Raw genomic sequence first — 22,091 nt, 5'->3', positions numbered from 1 at the left:
TATTATGGCCCTTTATAACCAAATATGTTTCAGGATACAAAACTTAGCTAGAAACTATTTTTTTTTTAGTTTTACATATATTAAAATAAATGGTTAAATGGGTACCCGTTTATAACCGTGGGTAATACCCATAACCGCCCATTTAAATTTCACGGGTAAACGGTTATACCCATAACGTTTATTTATCTAAACGGTTACCCATAACCGTAACCGTCAAATTTAAATGGGCGGATAACCACGGTTACACATAACCAATGGATATTTGCCCATCCCTAATGTTCACCATACACTTATATGCCTACCATCTGTCTCATTCCCTAATCATAGTTAACTTTTTTATTAAAATACTTTTTCAATTTTTAAAAGTAATTTAAAATACTGATTAAACAAAAACAAAAACAAATACAAACCTACCCCATTCAGCCAAGCCAACCCAGACAAACACCACTCATGCCGTCGTCGCCGGCGACCATCTTTCAACCCCAATTCCTTATTTACCCATCCCTTAAAGCCACTCCACTCCAAGAACATCAATGGAAAACCCTTTCTCTTTTATTTCCCTAAGGGTCCAAAAATCCCAAGCTGAAGAACTCAACCTAAATCCAAAAATCCCAAACCCTTATCTTTCAACCGAAGTACTCAACCTAAATCCATTTATCTCACAAACCCAATTGAAAAACTTCCAAGCCTTCACGGGTCTTTATCCAATTTCTTCAAAACATAGATTACTGCTACATCGGTGGTAAGTGATGGGTATTAGGACTCGGATAACTAGTTCTCCAACTCACTAGACCACCGGTTGGCCAAAACGAGTTGCAGAACCTAAAAAGGCAAGAGAAATAGAAAGAGAGATGAGACAGGAGGAGAATGGTGAAGAAGAGAAAGGGAGACCGTGAACATATGGTTTATCCGACCACCAGACGGAGAGGTGATCACGACGGCGGAGTGCTAGGTGTTTGCAGAGTTATATGGGTGTGTAATTTGAAGTGTAATGAGATTGTTTTTATTTTTGTTTAATCTCAGTGTTTTAAATTAGAAAAAGAATATTTAATAATGGAATTAACTATAGTTATAAGATAAGACAGATGGCAGACATATAAATATATGATAAACATACACAGGTTATTGTGGGTGAGCAAAAATGCAGCCATTCAATAATATGTGGCGGGTTAATATACCAAGGTATCCGTTACTCTGTCCGAGATTCCAAAACGCTCAATAAAAACCCTCGCGAGAAACCTCATCGGCTGCTGGGACCTCCGCACAGGCGCCGAGCAAATCCGCTACAAAATCTGCGCCTCTCCGCCTCACGGCCTCATGTGCGTTGGCAAACGGTTCATCGCTTCCTCTTAGCTCCGCGAGCCTTCTGCCACCTCTGGCTCTGTCCAGTACCGGTCCTGGTCCAAGGTAAGATCACCTCCTTTCTTATGCACACAGCCTGTTTGATGAATTAACTTAATTGATAAAAAGCTTGCATTTTCATTGAATTTGAGGAGTTTTTGCAATTTTATTGAATTTTGGGAGTTTTGATGTGCAGCCGCAAGTTGATGTCCAGGGCTTCCCAGAAGAACCGATTAATCCGCTCGCTGCGAACAGTGAAGGCTCGTACATTGTTGGCCGAGGCTCAATGGGGGGAGGTTAATTTTCTTAATCATTTTTCTTTATTTCTTTGAATTTATCTTCTTTTGAGCTCTGAAATGCTAATGAACATTTTTTTTTTTGGGTACTTATTTAGGTTAATGCTGGTAGACTGCTTAAGAAATGGCATGCTCACTAGTCACTACAGAGGTGTTAGTTACTTGGTATTCTCGGATGATGGCACCCTGTTGATTTCGGGGTCGGAGGATGGAGGCTTTGGAATTTGGTCTTGGGTAACCACTTCTTATCTTATATTTTTGTATCTTTATATTGTTTTTAATTATGCACTGAAAACATATCTCTATCTGTTGAATCTCACAGGTTATTTGATGATAATCAAAGTCAACAGGAAAGCAACCTGTGCATGCATAGCTTTACGGAGCACACTCTGTTTAACGGTTGTTGTCGTAGGATATGGTGGATGCAAAGCCATTATCGTGTTAGCATCTCAGGATCACACGTGTAAGTTACCATCCACGCGTGGATTGTGTCTTGACTTGTTGATCTTTTACTTTGTTAAATGCTCAGATTTATGTTCTCGGTTTTTTGTAGCATGTATTCCTTGTAAGTCCCTCAATATGTATTACATGTCTTTTGCGTGTTATGTACTGATGCATTCTTATTCATCCCCAATAAACAAAAAAGAAATGCATTCTTGAAATTGCACGTGTATTATGGTTTTGATTTGGATGTACATTTCTTAGGTTTGGAGCGTAGGAAGTGGGAGATTGTTGAGAAACATTGTTTTCCCTACTATAATTGATGCGGTTGCACTGGATCCTGGTGAAAATGTCTTCTTTGCCGGTGGTAGAGATGTCAAGATATACGTTGCTGCACTTAATGCTAGAGCCCACTTAACAGCAAGTATGGGTTCCATATCATCGATTGTTTCTCGAATCACAGGTTTCTCTCTTTTCCTATCCGAACCTTTTGATGAACTTACTGATATTCCAGTTTGCACTTTTGTTTGGTATTCAGATGAGTTTTCTTCAGTTAAGACTTCTCTAATTTTTAACTCTGTATTTTCGTATTTCAAAGTATAACTGCCAAACATTGTTGCACGTTTTAAGAACCCTGCATTCTTCATTTAGTTATGATAGACAGGCTTTGCATTCTGGTGAACTATATCGAGGAACATTCATTTTAGTATATTTCGAATGAGTAAAACTCTTTTAACTGACAATTTTATACTTTCTGAACTGCAAAGTTGTTACTTGCTTAGCATATGGCATTTCTGGAAATTATTTGATTTCTGGATCAGAAGATGGCGTGGTTCGAGTTTGGGATGGTAGAACTCATAACATTCTTCGCATGTTCAAACATGCAAAAGGTTATCTCAATGCTATTTGAATTATTTCCTTCCCCGGGTTGATGCAAATTTGATGATATTAAAGCAAATTTAGTGCTAATTAGTGTACCACTGTTTCATAATACAGTTTATATTCGAATATCTCAGTTGCTATGTTCAATCTGCCAAACTTTACTAATTTGTTTAGTATTTACATAAAATTTGCACTGTACTCCGCAGGTCCAATGAATAATATTCTAGTCGTTCGACAACATTTTTCTGAGAAATATATTGAAGACCTCAAACAAGTCTGGAGCTCTTTGCATAATACTGTACACACACACACACACCGGTTCTAGTAAAGGAAAAGACCATTCCGATGAAATCTGTAATGCAGCAGCCAACCACCGGTTCTAGTAATGCATGCAGGCTTCTCTCCCTTTCCATCTCACTTCCTCTAAAGAGAAAATACGTTAGCCCTGCATCCATTAGCAGCACTAGCAACAGTCAAGCGGGTAAGATTAACGAAAAAGTCAAAAGATCAACGAAACATGCATGCATAAACTAAACACCCCAATTAATTTTGAGATTACCTGTTTCTGCACTCTTCTTTTTCGATGATTTTTGCTCCCGCCCAAACTCAGCTCCAATGTAATGGTTTCGGTTTATTTCAGGCAGCATTGTTTGTACACCCTGTAACTACTAGCAGCTAAATCAGACGACTGGAAGGTCTGCAAAATTTTGTGACCATAAACTATTATTTTCTTGCATCTAATTTTGGGTTTAAAGTTGCTTATAGTCTCAAATCCAGAGATTTTAAAAGTAAAATAAAACTAGAGCATTGCAAATCACAACATTGGGAGAGGAGGAATCGTACTCGGGACCTGGAATATGGTCTCAACCAAGTTACAAGTCCCTTGCAACATTATATATGCAGTTATGCTTGTCTAGTTGGATTGATGTAAAATGAATAGAGTGAGTTGGTAAATAAATAGAAAAGAGCTTAATTACCAGAAGTGGAAGGCCTCTCATGCCACTAAACAGCTTCCTCTGCTTCCACTATGCCTTCACCCTCATCATCAGAATCAGAAGTGGAAGGCCTCTCAGGTAACTCAACTGCATCCTCTGCTTCCACTATGCCTTCACCCTCATCATCAGAATCAGAAGTGGAAGGCCTCTCAGGTAACTCAACAGCATCCTCTTCCTCCACTATGCTAGAATCAAGTCCAGGGCTGATATTGATGTCAAGTCCAGGGTTGATATTGATGTTGGGGATGTGAGAAATCTTGGGCCACTCTTTTCCTCTGCCTTTTTGGCAACCTCGTTTAAGACAGGGAGAGCCATCGATGGCAAGTGTTTGAAGTGGTGTTTTCCGCAAGAAGTCTGGCAGTGTTTTTAGCTGAAAGCAGCTCCGAAACTGTAAAGAAGAAAGGCATGGCATTATGGTAATATGAGAATCCTCTTCCTTCCACTCTTCCACTCCTTTCCACTCTTCCCACGCCCCCATGCGTTCAAATGTTAGTTCTTTAAGTTTTGGGAATAGAGTAATGCATGATGATGCTGATGACGTTTCCTTTTCTATTCCTAGAAACTCAACTCCAACCTTTTTTACTCCCATCCACTCAAGCCTCAGTGTTTCGAGGGACGGCAATTTTCCCAAAGGAGGTAAAACTTCACATTCATTCCATTCATAGAGATGGAGAAATCTCAAATTGTTTAATGACATGATCCAGTTGGGGGCACTGCTTCCATTATAAAATTTAATGCTTAAAGATTCCAAATTTGGATGCGGTCGTAAGAAATTCAGTATTTCTGCACTTGTTCTACACCCATGAAAATGTATTGTCAAATGTGAGAGTTGTTGTTTGTTCCCCATGGGTGATGCTTTCTCATCCTCACCCGCAACAACTTTCACATCCCCATAAATAACTATCTCCAGTTTACCCTGAAGTTGGTCTAAGTTTCTCAAATCTCCCAATTTGAACGCTTCATCGTCGTCTTTACCACCGCCAACACGACACCAATCTAGTCTTCTTAGATTTGTTAATCTCCCAATCCCTTTCGGCAAGTACTTCAGTTGATCGCAACCCCGAACATACAGATGCTTTAAGTTAATCAACGTTCCCATGCTCTGAGGTAGACTTTCAAGTTCCCAACACCTGTGAAGGCGCAATGTCTGCAAATTGTATAAATTACACACCCCATTCGGTAGCTTTTTCAAACCTCTATTTTCAGACAAATCAATGAACCTCAGATGCACCAATCCACCTATCTCCTCCGAAAGCTCTTCAATAGAATTACCACTCAAATTCAATGTCCTAAGATGTTTCAATTGCGACATCAACGTTGAGTCCACAACGGTGAAACTTGAATCAAAAGTTGCAAGAGTACGCATCTCACTTTTGCAGTTGGAAAACAAAACACATGAGAGTGGACCCTTGGGTGCAAGCACTAAGGTCAAATGGCGGATCTTATCACCCAAAGCCTTTATTGTATCGTTGCCACCCTTAACCTCCATTGTAAAACATTCATTTTGAGTAAGAAACTGCATAAAGTCGTGCACAATATCATGCATCTTACACCTCTTGATATTTCCATGAACATCTTTTTTAAAGTCTTGGAAGAAAGATCGCATTACTAAATTATCAAAACACCTTTGGCCAATTGTTTTCTTCTCTATTTTTCCTTTCGAATAGAGATAATCTTGTGACATCCACAACTCAATCAAATGATCTTTATCGATCTCATGATCTTTTGGAAAAATAGCACAATACAAAAGACATCGTTTGACCATAGGTACCAAATCAAAATAACTCAGTAATAATGGTCGGAAAACTTGTTGCTCAACCTCTTCTAGCTCCCATATCTTACTATTTAAAACTTCAAGCCATTCTTTCTTTGTTTTCTTGTAACGCATGAGACTACCCAGAGTTTTTGCAGCAAGAGGCAAACCCTTGCACTTTTTTGCTATTTCTTCACCAATGGCCTCCAACACACCATCCTTATCCCTATTATAAAATGCCATGCGGTTGAATATTGACAAACAATTTTGTTCACTCAACCTCTCCAAAAAGATCGTGTGAGTGGGAGCTCCCATCATATCAGCAACCTCCTGTTTTCGAGTGGTCACCAATATTCTACTGCCATGGGCGCCACTTTGTATTAATGGCAACTTCAATTTCTCCCACTTTCTTTGGTCTTCAGTCCACACATCATCTAGGACAAGGAGAAACTTCTTTCCCTTAACGGATTCAAACATACATTGCAAGAAATCTTCCAACTCATTTGAATTTGGGCCGACACCTTTGGCACCAGAAATGATGGCTTTGGCAATTTTGATCTCATCAAAAGGGTCCGAAACACAAACCCATATTTTGATATCAAAACAAGCTTTAACTCTCTCATCGTTAAAAGCCAGTTGGGCCAAAGTTGTCTTCCCCATTCCTCCCATCCCGACAATAGGGATGGCAAGGAGGCCCCTTTCTTCTTGACTACTCTCCTTCAACATCTTGCTAACCAAATCTTCCTTTTGCTGTTCTCTACCAAATATGATAGATTCATCAACAAAAGAAGAAGTTTTCTCGTGCTCAGGTTGTTCACTGATCATTCTCTCTGTGAATCGAAAGTTATATGTTTCTCTTTGCTTTGCAATCTCATCTAAATTTTCATTCAGACTTTTGATCTTAAGAGCAATGTCACGATGAAGAATTATCCCACTGACTTGGCCGAAACAAAAGCAAGAGGAGGGAATAGAGAAACATACCGCCTTCTTCTTCTTATTCTTGTCAGTAACAAGAGAAGTAGTTCCACCGTGCGCTTCTTGTTTCTCAACTTCTTGTTTCAGTATTTCAGTGTTCCACTCATCTAGCACATTGTCCATCTTGTACGACACATCTTCCAGCTGCTCCAGCCAATTTCTGACGTTGGCGTCCCTCACTTGCCACAGCTCCGCATCCTCAAGCACAGCACGAATCACTTTAAGTTTGGCCTCGAATTCTTTAACATCTTTCTCCGCATTCAAAACCAGCTTCACCTCTTGTCCGACGTGTTGGTAAGTTACCGAAGCCAGTTGTTCGAGAAGCACGGAAATGAGTGCCTCAGCAGCCATGTTTCGGTTAGCAGTGGAAACAGAGAAAAACGAGAGATGAAGTGAGAAGTGGAGGATTGGTAAGACATCACCTTTCTTCTGGCCAAATTTTGAGATGAGAATATGGGTTGGCTAGACAAATAATAATGGTAGGGTAGAGGTGAGTCATCTCACTCACTTGTTGAACAATTATTATATTTTAAGCAGGAATCTTATCTCAATGTCAGACAATTCACACAAAGACTTTCAAAGTTGGGTGGCGTGGAAACAATTGTCGAATTCTGATATGCTAGACAAATAATAGTGGTAGGGTCGAAGTGAGTCATCCCTCACTTATTTCTTGAACAACTTGTATGACAGCCATACATCTATAATGCATAGACATATACACGAATACAGGGATACGATACGACAAGACATAAGGATACGTTAAATTTCTAAAAATGAAGACATGATACGGCAAAATACGGCAATTAAAAATAATATAAATAAATAAATATATCTAAATATTATAAAATAAGCATTCAAATATACCATTCAAGTTCAAATTTATTTTGATAAACGCCAAATTTACTTCCACAGTGTACCATGATCATTTTCAACATTCTCAACTGATTAACATTAGTATTCGCATGATTATCATGATTTATTTTCCTAAATTATCAACACGTAAATCGTAAGAATCAATCCAAAGTAGTCGCATAAAAAGTTACAAGTCAAATTTATGCTAAGAGATCAACAAAGCAACATAAAAACATATATAAATATATTATAATCTAAATTATTCTAGATCACTAACAATAATATTATTATAATATGCAAAAACAGAAAAGCAAAAGAAGCTTTTCGCTTGGCTTCAGAAAAGCAAAAGGTCTAGTTTAAACTGCTTATGTAGATTTTTTTTAATTATAAATTTTTAATAAAAATTCTAAAACATTTTATTAAAAATTCTACTACCTATAAACAATTTTAAGTTTTTGTCCAACGTATACACTTTTAGTTGTCGTAAAACAATTCTAACCTTTACATGAGTTGTTACAGCCCGTCCCGGAATTTCTAATATCCGAGGACGTGAACTTACAAAATGCCCTTAAACGGGATTAAGGTGCGTAAATTCGACATTTAGTTTTATCCAAAGTTCCTAAACTATGGTTAATTAGAATGTTAATTTATGTTAGGGACTTAAACTAGGGTTTAGATTTACATTTGTATGATTTATTTATGTTGTGTTTGGGTTAAGGTGGGATCCTCATACCCTCAAAACCTTCCCTAAAACCCGTAACCTTTCCTTCTCTCTCTCTTCCTCAGATCTCTCTCTCTCACCCTCTCGAACGTACGGGCAACCACCCAAAACCACCTAAAACTTCCACCAACGACGGATTTAAGAGTGCCATCGTATTCCTGAAGACCATACGATCACGATGGTACCCATTTCAAGTAAGTTTGACTTCGGAAAACCCTAGTTTCAATGTCACCGTGATTATGTATTGTTCACGAACTTCGGATTGGCTTTGTTTTAGGTGAAACCAAGCTCACAGTGAGCTTTAGAAAGTCCTAAGGAAGCTCGGAGTGCTTCGTTGGCATGGATTGGACGTCGGGATCACGAACTGTAAGTTTGGCCGAATTTTGATATTTTTGAAAAGTTTGATTCCGTGATTTTTAGACCCTAAAACTAGTCCAACGTGATAGTAGGTGTTTAGGGCTTCATTTTGGTATAAAGTACGAAAAAAATGGACGAAAAACGAAGGAGAATAGCAAGTTTAAAAATTTTCCAGAAACCGGCGAACAGTCGCCGGAGAAGACAGAGAATATTCCGTCAGTTTTGACGGAATATTCTAACGGCGTTGACCGACGCCGTTAGTTATCTAACGGAATATTCCAGGAATATTCCCTAACTGCCGTTACTGTGCCGTCGGTGTGCCTGGCACGTGGCCGCGCGTGGGGGGCGCGTAGGTCCGTGCCACGTCAGGCGCGTGGGGGCGCGTGAGACCTCCAAAAATTATTTTAAAAATATGGGGATGATCCTGAGGTTGTGTAGGTCACAGTGGTATATTCATATACCCAATTTGAGCAATATATGAGGAGTTATTAGCTAAGAGTGGGATTATGCGTTAAATAACGTCAATTTGGTTACTTCTCGTATAGGCGAGGATTATACGGACATTGGGCATGGCTAAGGGAGGCTCAGGGACCTTCGACACGTCGATGTATTCTGTGAGTGGGCAGTTTTGTTTTCCGTATACATATATACTTGCCGTTTTCCCAGAAATCGAAAATGCATGAAATTATGCTTTAAATGAAAATGTATAAAAGTATATGAGATATATTAGTTGAAATGCCATGCATAGAAGTATGCGAAAAGTATATAGAATTATATGAAAAACGTGAATCGAATTGCCATGCATGAAATGATATGAATTGATATATGATGCATATGTATGAATTGGTGCGGCGGACGCACAGGTGAGTATCAGGTGAGTAATTAAATATTGTTATGATGATGTTGATATATGTTGAGCTCATAAACTGCACCTTGGTATTAGTGCTTATATTATTCACCCTGCATCGTATGCTCACCTTGGATCCAAGTAGATGCTAGTCGTACAGACCACCGGGGGTGGTTCCGACATGCCAGTCGTACAGACCATTAGAGGGGTTCCGATTGGTAGGTGACCTTAGATTATGTGCACAAATGATTGATGAGAAAAGCACTAGAGCATATTATTACACCATTAAGTCGTACAGATTACATTAGGTAATTCCGACTTATGTGCAGTGTAGTGCCGTACAGGTCATACTAGGTGACTCCAGCATAGCCGTACAGGTCATAGTTGGTGACTCCGGTTAGATGAGATTTGGAGCTCTAGGTTCAACCGTACAGGGCTATTAGAGGGCCTTCGGTTGATTACTTTCTTGCACCTGATATAATTATTGTTGATGCATCCATACTTAATTGTTGAATTAGACATGGCATGGCATGATTGATAAAGAAAAATGTTGAGATAGTAAAAATGAAGTTTTGAGAATATATATATATATATATATATATATATATATATATTGATATTTTACATTTCTGGGAAAGTATACAAGTTTTACGAAGAGGGGTTACAACGTTTTGAGAAAAGTTGGATTTGAAAAGATTTGTTTTACTGACCCACTCAATTTTGGTTTTGCGCCCCTCCAGGTTCAGGAATCACAAAGGTGTGGTGACTACGAGGAATTCAGCGGGGTTCTGACAGAATGGACCAAATTAGGACGCACCTTCGGGTGTATTAACTTTGAAGTTGTATAATTAAAGCTTCCGTACTGTGCAAATGGTTACGTCACTCACGTGACGGCCAGCATGCCCTCCTTCGGGATGGGGTGTGTCATGAGTAGTCTCAAACTAATATGAAGGTCTTCCACAATGATTTAAGTTAGTTTGATTCTTATATATAGAAATTAGACGCATTGAGTTTGTGACACCTTAAGTTTGATTTTTGTAACATTATTACAATAGTAGCGTAAGTTGATAAAGTTGAGCCCAATCTATTGATTGTGGGACCTGTCTATATGTGTTTTCTCAGAATTTCTGATCATTTTATGAGTTTAATTCCTATAAAATCGTAATTAAATTCAATTTTCTAGTCTATTGTGGAACACCCAAGTTATTTGGCAAAATAGACACATGTAGAATCAGTTATTCTTTTTAATAAAAAAATAGAACTTGATAGACATTAAATCGTGTTATATATATGATTGTAATGCATCTTTAGTGATCTCATATTTTTATCGCTTTTTTATTAAATATTTGTAATCAGTTCTATTAGTTCATACTAACTTGTCCTTTTTATTGTACTTTTCCATTAAGAGACTAAGAAGAAGATTTTTCAGTATGCTGGAAATACGGTCTCGTACATCAAGTGTAATAATATAAGTAGTTGGACATTTAAAAAAAAAATTTAACCACTTATATTATGACACTTACTGTACCAAACCGTATTTTCGATGCGATGGACCAATTAAATATCCAAGCAAGGTTCTCTCTTTCTTCCCCTAACTTCTTCTTTTATAAATACTCCTTGCCTACCGTTCATATCTCAATCGTGGGCCTCTTTTTTTTATTTAATTTTTTTTTTATTCTTACGTTTGTTTTGGTTCTATTTGTTCTTTTGTTTTTCTATTCTCCTCTTCTCTCTTGCCCTTTCAAAGGTGGTTTTGCTTCGGCTTCGGCTTTGCTTTTTATCTTGCTCACACAGTTTTTGTATTTTAATACGAGGCCACGAAAATAAGCTAAAGCTCCACCTCCATGTCGTTTTTATTGGTAATTTTCTTTATAAGTATCGAAAACACAAGTCACGATATATCATTTTACGTGTTTTGATAAAAGTAAGCGATATGATTAATGTGTCCTACTTCTAAAAGTATGTCAATAAAAAACAAATTCACACGTCATATCTTAACTGGAATGGTAACACTTATGTGTCCATGTGCAGAATAACCGAAGCAATAACTAGCCGGTAACCAAATCCATCATTAATTTTTAATAATATACATCTTAATTACTAATGAGATAAGATTGACTCCTCCACGAAGGAGTATTGGAAAATTTTGGTGCTTTTGAGATGGAGAAAACTTGGACAGGCTAAAAAACCTAGCTAGAGTACACGCCAAGGGGCTTTGGCTTACTCCAGAAGAATATTTTTGAATAGTCTTTAATAATATAATTAGGTTTCAATTATGCATCAAAATTCAAGCACGAACCTTAATGACTTGTGCAATTTCACACTTGCAATATACAAAATTTGCTTCAAGTTAGTGGAGTGATGCGGTGAGATTCAAGTTGCGGTGGTTGTTAGCAAGTATGCATCAGCTGGTGTGGGCATATGGGCCAAGGTGGGAATCGAATGTGGGAAAATGATATTGCACATGAAAGAGAGGCCGAGCGGTGGGAGTTGATTTAATAAGTACTTTTTGAATAAGTGCTTTTGAGCTTAGGGAGCAAGATTGCCACATAGAAGGAAATGAGTTTTTGAGACAATTAAAGTTTCTCAAGACAAGATGACGAAATCAAAATGCGACACAAAAGGACACACAGATTGCAGATTTGTAAAATCAGAGCAATGGCATTAAACCAATTATTTTGGCTATGGAGAGATAGCATGCCATGGCAGTGCTTTTTTGTGGTAGATGGCAAATTGACATATCTAAAAAATATCCAAAGAAAATAAAAAAAATAAAAAGAATAAAAAGATTAGAGGTGAATCGGTATTCCACAGAGATCCACCCGCAAAATTTAGGGTCAGAACTCAGAAGCCATGGCCAAAATTGACTTGTGAGGGCTAATTAACAAATGCAACTTCCTCCCAATATAATTTGAATGAATTTGTCAGCTTTTAACTTGAACAGCTCATAGGCAGGACTCCCTGCCTAAAGTTGATCACTAATGAATGCATTTACCAAACAACCAATGTTTTTTTTATTCAACTGTAGCTGAACCAAGATCCATATCGATAGTCATAGTTACACTATATCAATTATTGAAAGATTTTTTTAGCTAAAATTATTCCTAAGATAGACATAATTCCTTACTTTGATATCTAATATTTGAAATCGATTAAAGTGAATTTTGAGTTTGTTCACCGTCAATCATTTTGGTCATTCCGCTAAAAATTTCTATTAAATAAGGACTAAAATGACAAACATGTTAACATATCAAAGATTCTGCCATTGATGAAGGCAAGAAGCATTGATATCACAGAGCCTTATACTCGAAGAAATGAATAAAAGTGAAAGAGACAGAGACAGAGAGAGAGAGAGAAAAGAAGGAGAAAGATTATCTTTGTATTTATTTTCAGAACTTGAATTCTACAGTAACCTTACAACCTTCTTATATAGACCCTTAGTCCTTAAGCTTGCTGACAGTTACTAACTAACTAACCATTTATCTGAGGTGGCATAACAGAATTGTTGACATAGCATCTAATGTGGCACTAGCCACATCTCCAACATCCCCCCGCAATCTCAACTGGGATTTCCAAGTTGAAGATTGTAGCAATGACGATTGAATGCTGGACTATGTAACCCTTTTGTGAAAACATCAGCAGTTTGATCTGCAGTAGGCACATACACGACTTCTAAATCATTCTTCTGTACTCTCTCCCTAATAAAATGATAATCGGTGTCTAAATGCTTTATCCGTGAATGAAACACTGGATTGGCACTTAATGCTATGGCTGACATATTGTCACAATAGAGGACTGGAGGTGCAGACAAGTGAACTCTCAGATCCTTCAAAACATTTCTCACCCATGCCAAATCAGCCGCAGTGTGTGCAAAAGCCTTATATTCAACTTCAGTTGAACTTCTGGAAACTGAATTTTGTTTCTTTGCTTGCCAAGATATGGGATTGTGCCCCAATAACACAACATAACCAGTCACTGATCTTCTAGTGTTTAGGTCCGCAGCCCAGTCTGAATCCGAGAATGCACTGAGACTAAACAATGTATTTGCAGTATAGTTAATGCCAGTGTGAATAATACCTTTCAAATATCGGATAATTCGTTTTACTGCACCAAAATGTAGCTCTATTGGAGTATGCATGAACTGACAAACTGAATTAACTGCAAAGGCAATGTCTGGTTGTGTGAAAGTTAGGTACTGTAATGATCCAACCAAGCTTCTGTATAAAGATGGATCTGCCATTGGAATCCCTTCGGCATTAAGTAATTGATTGTGAGGCTTACAAGGTGTATTTGCAGGTTTGCATGACTCCATTCCTGCCTTGTGAATCAAATCTGTAATATACTTTGACTGATTAACAAATATATCACCATTGGCTTTATATTGAATCTGTAAACCTAAAAAATAGGTCAACTTCCCCATATCCTTCAATTCAAACACTTCAGACAATTCTGTAATAATATGCTGAACCTTGGACGAATTTGATCCTGTGAGGATGATGTCATCCACATATAACAGTAACACAGTTGTATCAACACCATCATATTTAACAAACAAACTTGTATAAGAAGGAGATGCAATGAAATTCAATGCAACTAAGTAGCTTGTGAACTTGGAATTCCATGCGCGGGGAGCTTGCTTTAAGCCGTATAGTGATTTGATCAGTTTACAAACATGATTAGGTTTATCAGAATCAACAAAGCCTTGAGGTTGTTTCATATATACTTATTCTTGTAAATCACCATGCAAGAAGGCATTTTTAATATCCAATTGCCTTAGATCCCACTTATTGACTGCAGCAACTGCTAGAATGATCCTTACGGTTGTGTGTCGTACTACAGGACTGAAAGTATCTAAGTAGTCAATCCCATGTTCCTGAGAAAAACCTTGAGCCACTAATCGGGCTTCGTACCTTGACACAGTTCCATTTGGATTCTTCTTAATCTTGTAAACCCATTTACTGCCAACTATTGATCGATCATTTGGTGGTGGAACCAATGTCCATGTTCCCTGTGCTCGGAGAGAATCATATTCCTCTTGCATTGCCAACTGCCATTGTGGCATACTAGCTGCTTTTCGAAATGTACTAGGTTCTGTTACATCCCTAATTGCAGAAATTAATGAGAACCCTCCAGTAACTAAGTCATCTTCATTTAACTGTAGAGATTGCAATTCAGGTAAGGAAGCAACCATGGCTGCATAATCTTTTCTAGAAATAGCACCACTTCTTAGGCCCCGTTTGGGATTGAGGTGATTTTAAAAAAAGCCACTGTGAAAAAAAGCTGAGGGTCATTTTTGTGTTTGGTAAACTGAAAAAAAATGGCTTATTTTGGAAGCTGCTGTGAGAATAAGCTGAAAATCAAAGGAAAAGCTGAAGCTGCTATTTGCTGCTTTGAAAAAAAGCCAGTTTTTTCAAAGCACACGGAGCTACAGTGCTCCTTTAATGAAAAGACACACTATCATCCTGATTTTTTTTCCAAAAGCACTTTCACAAAAAAGTTTACCAAACACTCTACTGGCTTTATTTCACAGCCGCTTATTCTCACAGCACAGCCGCTTATTCTCACAGCAGCTTTTTTTCAAAGCACAGCAATACCAAACCAGCCCTTAGTCTAGTGATAATAGACTCTGTAGGATTGGTAGTAGAGACATTAGAATCTGATTCTAAGTGTACCGGAAGAATAACCTCAAGTTGTGATGGAGAATGGACAGGTAACATGTGATTTGTATTAGAGTGATGATGACTAGGAGATTGGTGCTGATTGGGAGATACAGATTCCATAACAATTGAAACTCTGTCATTTGGCTCACTGTGACTTGAATTAGTACTATCCTCCATTCTTGTTTCTTCATTACTCACTTGGCTATTCATACATTCCTGTCGTTGCGTTTGAGCATGTTTATCTAGTTCAGGCAAATGAATCACAATATGTGATTGAGTTGATTTAGACATCTCTTTTGTAGTGGTAGTACATGAACCTGTATTAATCTTCTTCGTGAAAGGATATATATCCTCATCATGGATAACATGCCTTGACAATATGAATTTCCTGGACTTTATCTCAAAACATATAACCCCTTTGTATCCTTGAGTAAACCCAAGAAAAACACACTGAACTGATCTTGATTGCAACTTATTGGCATTGAAAGGCCTGAGTAATGGATATACTGCAGTACCAAATATCTTCAAACTGTGAATTTTTGGATCTTGATTAAACAGCACCTGGTATGGAGACTTCATGCCAAGTACTTTACAATGCATTCTATTTATAAAAAATGCAGCATGTGAGCATGCATGATACCAAAATGGTACAAGAACACCTGATTCATTCATCAATGTCAAAGCTGTTTCCACTAAATGCCTGTGTTTCCGTTCTGCAATCCCATTCTGCTGTGGGGTATGTGGACATGATAACTGATGAATAATACCCTTATTCTGCAGAAAGTCCTTAAACACCTTACTTCCATACTCTCCTCCACCATCAGACTGAAGACATTTAACATTTTGATTGAATTGAGTAGTCACAAACACACAAAATTTGACAAAGATTGAGAATGCATCAGATTTATTCACCATAGGAAAGATCCATACAAACCTAGAATAGTCATCTATAAAGCTGATATAATACCGATAGCCTTCAACTGACTTTTGAGGTGATGGACCCCAAACATCAATGTGAATCTTATCAAATACAGCTTTGGATCTTTATGATCTTACATGAAAAGGTAACTTGCTCATTTTCCCTTGAATACAAGCTATACACAATGAAGTACAGTCATCTATACTAATTGGTAACTGATTATGCTGTAGCATAGACTTCAATATTTCTTCAGATGGATGTCCCAATCTTTTGTGCCAGGTAACAACTTTAACCTTCCTTCCCAAGAAAGCAGCACATCGTCCCAATCTCTCAGCAAAAGATCTCTGAAAAACATTTACTGGAATCTGGAACAATTCTCCACCATCACTCTTTCCTTGGTACAGCATCTGATGTGTTGCCTTGTCCTGTATAAAGAATACCAAATCATCACATATAAACCATCAGCCATTGTCTTTACATAACTTCTTTACAGATAACAGATTCATAGCTATCTTTGGCACATGTAATACATTATGCAAAATGAGAGACTTAGAAGATGTATTAATAACAGATGAGCCAATATTAGAAACTGGTAAGGCGTCACCACTTCCAACAGTAATTGTAGCATCACCAGTATAAGGAGTTACTTGACTTAATATATCTAAATGAGCAGTCATGTGGTGAGTTGCACCTGTGTCAACAACCCAAGTGTCTGCACCTGAGAACTAATGAATCGATGGAGGTGAATGTGAACTTGGTATATTTGGCCCTTGTGCAGTCATTCCTACAAGAGATTGAGGTGGAGTTCCACCTTGATAGGCATAGTTGTTCCTGTGATAGCACTACAGAGCTGTATGTCATTTCTTTCCACATATTTGGCATACCAGAAAACCATTTGATGAAGGAACATTGAAATTATGTCTTTGATAACAGTTTGGAGCTGTATGACCTCTTCTTGAACAAATTTGACATTCGGGTGACACTGTAGACTTATAATTGGTGTTACCATTCCAGTTGTTTCCTTGCTTAGAACTGCTTCCAGAGAAATTGTTGTCAGAACCGGAATTAGTATTACCAGAGAATGAACCATTTGCTGCTCCATTTGTGCCATGTTGTGGACTTTTCCCATTATCTGTGTATCCATTTCCTTATCTATTTCCAAAGTTTGAAAACGACCTGGTATGATTGTTGTTACCATAAAACCTCCTGTTATTGTTGTTGAAATTATTCCGTTGCTATGGATGAAAGTTCTTTCCTCCATTGCCAATATATCCAGATCCACCATTAAAGCCTTGAAATTCTTGAGAATTCGAGCCCTCTCCATGTTCATAATTCTGAAAACATCCATGTCTTCCTTGTGTATGCGATGACTCTCCTTGCACACATAAAGCAGACATAGAAGTAGTGAGATTTGTCATTCTTGACTCAATATATCTTTCTGCACCAAGAAGCTGTGCTCGAAAATCTTTTAATGATATACAAGAATCCCTTGCCAAGATTACTGTTTTAATGACTTCAAATTCTGGTGGCAACCCAGATATCGCAGCAATTATAAAGTCATTATCAGTGATCTTTTCTCCAGCAGAAACTAGTTGATCTTTGATTGCTTTCAACCTTAACAAGTACTTATCCACCGAATATGTGCCTTTCTGTATGGTATGAAATTCAGACTTCAATTGATTCACCCGAACAACAGAAACTGATGCAAATCGTTCTTGAAGACATTCCCAAGCCTCCTGAGATGTTTTACAACCCACAATATGATCCATCGCCTCATCAGAGAGAGTAGCAATTAGCAAACTTAATAATGCCAAATCTTTCTTCACCCATTCTTTATATGCAGTTGTTATTTCCTTTGTAACCCCAGTTTCTGTACTCACAGAATACTTTGATGGACATTGAGACTCACCAGTAAAGAACTCAAAAAGATCATACCCTCTTAGCACAGATTGAAATTGATAACTCCACTTTGTAAAATTGTCATCTTGAAGCTTCACAGTTATCATTCCCAAAAGCCCTTCAATCTTTACAGAGTTTACCGCCATTTTATCCAATTTCGAACACCTTTCTCTCCCAGATTCCTTATTTCTTCTTCAAATTAACACCAACCAAACAACAATCAAACAAACACACTTGTAATCAATTTCAAATCTAATACTTATCACACTTTGGCATCGGCCTTTTTCAAGTGTTAATCAAGAAACACAACTATATCATTGCAATCACACTTTGGCATCGGCCTTTATCAAGTGGATATCAGAAAAAAAAACAACTTCACAATTATATCAAAATTATCAATAACGGCTTCGGCCTCGTATTGATGATTCACACATCAACTGACATTTACACAAACACATAGAGTGCAGTAACTTCAAACATACCCTGAAAACTCCACGAATCTTGAATCATGAACCCCAGATAGCATAGCACATACTCCATATCCATTGCATAAAACCCTGATTCCTGAAAAGCACTTTGCAAAAAATACCCAAGAACACCAACATATTACCCTTTCAAGCTATCTGCAAAAACCCCAAAGCTATCAGCAAAAGAAATACCGAAGAACACCAGCAGAAGACACTGTAGATCGTGCAAGAATCACCAGCGGAAGAAATCACCAGTAGAAGAAATCACCAACGAAAGACCGTCCTGGGCGATTGATACCATGTTAACATATCAAAGATTCTGCCATTGATGAAGGCAAGAAGCATTGATATCACAGAGCCTTATACTCGAAGAAATGAATAAAAGTGAAAGAGAGAGAGAGAGAGAGAGAGAGAGAGAGAAGAAAGAGAAAGATTATCTTTGTATTTATTTTCAGAACTTGAATTCTACAGTAACCTTACAACCTTCTTATATAGACCCTTAGTCCTTAAGCTTGCTGACAGTTACTAACTAACTAACCATTTATCTGAGGTGGCATAACAGAATTGTTGACATAGCATCTGATGTGGCACTAGCCACATCTCCAACAAAACATACCCTCAATTTAATAAATAATTAGTTAAATGATTTGACAAAAATTAAGAGTATTTTTGTTATTTTTTTCCTTATTTAGAGGATTTTTTTTTTTTACTGAATGATCAAAATAATTGACGTGTACAAGGTCAATGTCTACGTCTATGGATTATACATCGCAAGAACCAAAACGAGTAGTTATGTCAATTTTAAAGACCATCTTAAATAAAAAACCATTATTGATATGTTAATTTATGTTATTCATATGAGTGTCGAAATGAATCCCGTACCAACTACAATTTAGCGGACCCCCTTAAAAGATCGGATGTGGATGTAAACATAATCAGTCAGAACATGTGTTAGTTGTAGAAGAGACTGGTTCAAAATATATAATTAAAGCACAATAGTATTTTCCAATAATTTTAGCGAAGAAGCTTTTTTTCATGTTAAACGTCATTTTGAGCTAAATAAGTTTTTTTTTTTTTAAATAAAAGACTAATTGACTTGACTGTGACCATGGACAGAGTAAAATTTTCCCATAACCTCTATAGACCCAAAGATGCTACCGTGACTTGCCACTAGTTATCCCATTTTTTAATAAAAAAACAAAAAAAGAGAATTTGCAGAAGATAAGCGTTTTAGTTGACAGAAAACAATTTTAATCAAACCAGGGGCATGAATTAAAGGGAACTTTAACGAAAAGCATCCGGTACTGTTCACTTTAACGAAAAACCACATTTTTACACTAAAAAGTCAATCCTGGTACTATTCACTTTACCCTTTATTTTGTCCTTATCATTAAAACTCAAAGTTTTCAAGCCATTTTCATTAGTTTTCCTTGAATTAAACTAGTTAATAAATATATTTTTGCTTCTTTAATGGTGTCAAAAAAAGATTTCATCACAAAGCCCAAAGGAAGGCCCAAAGCCAGCCATAGCTGAGGCCGAACAGCTAAGAAAAAGGTACAGCCCAAAGGTAACAGCAAAGACACTAGAAAAAAACCAGGAGGACTTTACAGACATAGAAAGCTAACAGCAAAGACACTAGAATAAAATCAGGACGACCTTACAGACATAGAAAAGTGAAGAAGATGAAGACGACGGACAAGCGTATCAACAATGAACATAACCTTCTGCAAAATGACGGGAGTTGGCGATACAATAACAACCTATATACGAATCATAGCATTTCCAGAAAACGTGACATGATAAGAAATTGTATAACGAATTATCAAAGCTGATTTCCCGCAGCTATTCATCATGGAATTGCATAACATATTATCAAATGAATGTCATCATCATTATGTCGAAATTACTTAAAACCCAGAAATGTTTTCTATCAAATCTTTGGAATATGAAAGAGAGATGAAAAACAGATTCAGACAGCAAAATAAGCTTACTAAGGAAGGCGCTAGACAACGGAAAAACATAACCTTTCGACAAGTTCAAAGTATCCAAATGTAGATACAAGGCAGCAGGATTGAAACCCACTGAAGCGGCTGATACTAATAGATTCGCTATCAGATTTACCATCATCAGACATATTAGTCTTTCTTGTTCCAGTGAAGCCCTTGCCCCTTTTTAGGCACAGAGCAAATCTGCATCCCCAAAAGAAAGCAAATGAATATTTCCTGGCATGAACTGAAATACAATACGCTGAATGATTTATGTAACTATTTACCTTTACAGGTGTTGGTGCCCGCCATTCATCTCTCTCCACTTCGTAATCAACAGTATACTTTATCCGTTAATGTTTCTTAAAGGGTTTTCAGTACTTAAACCCTTCTCATCCTCTGCTGTGCATTTAAACAGAGCGTATGCACAGTTTGCCTCAAGTGAAAATTTAGCACCTCAGTAATTTAATCTGAAAATTTAGGTTGATTCCACGTCTTTGAGATCCAGAGACTCCCTCTAATAAGAACGATCCGGTTGCTTTACTATTTATATTGGATGCTCAATCGATGAGATCATCCAACTCTATAAAATCACCCTCCATAATGGAATGTAAGTGCTTGGCTGCCAAATTATCAAGAAATATTGGATTTCTACCACCGAGCACAGATGCTGGCACCTGCACAGAAAGAAATCCAAATAATTTAGCAGAAAAAATTATAATTTAAAACAGGATCAGACGAACCATGTAAATGTAATGTAACAAGACGTAATGGAATCACTATTACACTTGTATTACATCAGCGTCAGAAAATTTCAAAAGCCACCTGTGTCTAGAAAACTTCAGACTCCGATTAATTCAATAATTTTGAGACACGAAGTGCATAAAATAACAAATGGGAAATTTCTAAGGATGGCAAAATGAGATTTTTTAGATTGTCAAGACTCCATCCATAGGTTTTTACTGTTTTCATCTGTTTGGAGGCATATGGATATTTCTGACCGCAAAGTGCAAAACTATCACAAAAAAGAGCATCAGAAAATGTCTCAATGCTATTTGATTTATTTCCTTCCCTGGGATTATGCAAATTTGATGATATTGAAGCAAATTAAGTGCTAATTAGTGTACCAATGTTTCATAATACAGTTTATATTTGAATATCTCAGTTGTTTATATTCAATCTGCCAAACTTTACTAATTTGTGTAGTATTTACATAAAATTTGTACCGTACTCTGCAGGTCCAGTGAATAATAGCAATTTTCTGAGAAATATACTGAAGATCTCAGACAAGTCTGGAGATCTTTGCATTATACTGTGCACACACAGAGACAAATAATGGGCCTATGTCCAGATGATCTTCATTATGCCCGAAAGCAAAGGAAAACACCATTCCGATGAAATCTGTAATGCAGCAGCCAACCACCGGTTCTAGTAATGCATGCACCTTTCTCTCCCTTTCCATCTCACTTCCTCTAAAGAGAAAATGCGTGAGCCCTGCGTCCATTAGCAGCGCTCGCAACAGTCAGGCAGGTAGGATTAACGAAAAAAACTTCAAAGGGTCAACGAAACATGCATGCATAAACTAAACACCCCAATTAATTTTGAGATTACCTGTTTCTCCACTCCTCCCTTTGGATGATTTTTGCACCAGGCCCAACTCAGCTCCAAAGCAGTGGTTTTGGTTTATTTCAGGTATCATTG

The 22,091-nt window shown here is 37.4% G+C and overlaps 1 protein-coding gene, 1 long non-coding RNA gene and 1 pseudogene across 12 annotated transcripts in view; 2 read left to right on the top strand and 1 right to left on the bottom strand.

The window, feature by feature from the left end:
* Positions 1 to 867: 867 nt before the first annotated feature.
* On the top strand, positions 868 to 3,377 carry LOC126631312 (protein ROOT INITIATION DEFECTIVE 3-like; annotated as a pseudogene).
* The window catches only part of LOC126633061 (disease resistance protein RGA2-like), a 47,554-nt gene continuing 28,561 nt past the window's right edge, over positions 3,099 to 22,091 (bottom strand). For 2 of the 11 annotated variants that reach the window (XR_007626942.1, XR_007626941.1), the window contains 2 exons: positions 3,938 to 3,991; positions 3,099 to 3,657 (listed from right to left, as the gene is read on the bottom strand). Coding sequence is in view for 4 of the 11 variants with exons in the window: in XM_050303607.1 (XP_050159564.1) it covers positions 3,963 to 4,108 (146 nt within the window). In the remaining 7 variants the exon portion in view is untranslated. Of the gene's footprint in view, positions 3,658 to 3,926; positions 4,109 to 22,091 lie in introns of all 11 variants that reach the window. The other 9 variants (XM_050303610.1, XM_050303608.1, XM_050303607.1 and 6 more) reach the window with 8 other exon arrangements.
* LOC126633073 (uncharacterized) overlaps positions 4,920 to 22,091 on the top strand; it is a 44,201-nt gene continuing 27,029 nt past the window's right edge. Inside the window, exon 1 of the long non-coding RNA XR_007626946.1 lies at positions 4,920 to 5,062. This is a non-coding gene — a long non-coding RNA (uncharacterized LOC126633073). The remainder of the gene's footprint in view (positions 5,063 to 22,091) is intronic.

The sequence above is a fragment of the Malus sylvestris genome, chromosome 8 (assembly GCF_916048215.2).
Source record: "Malus sylvestris chromosome 8, drMalSylv7.2, whole genome shotgun sequence".
Taxonomy (NCBI): Eukaryota; Viridiplantae; Streptophyta; class Magnoliopsida; order Rosales; family Rosaceae; genus Malus; species Malus sylvestris.
This window is presented reverse-complemented; position numbering and strand designations above follow the sequence as displayed.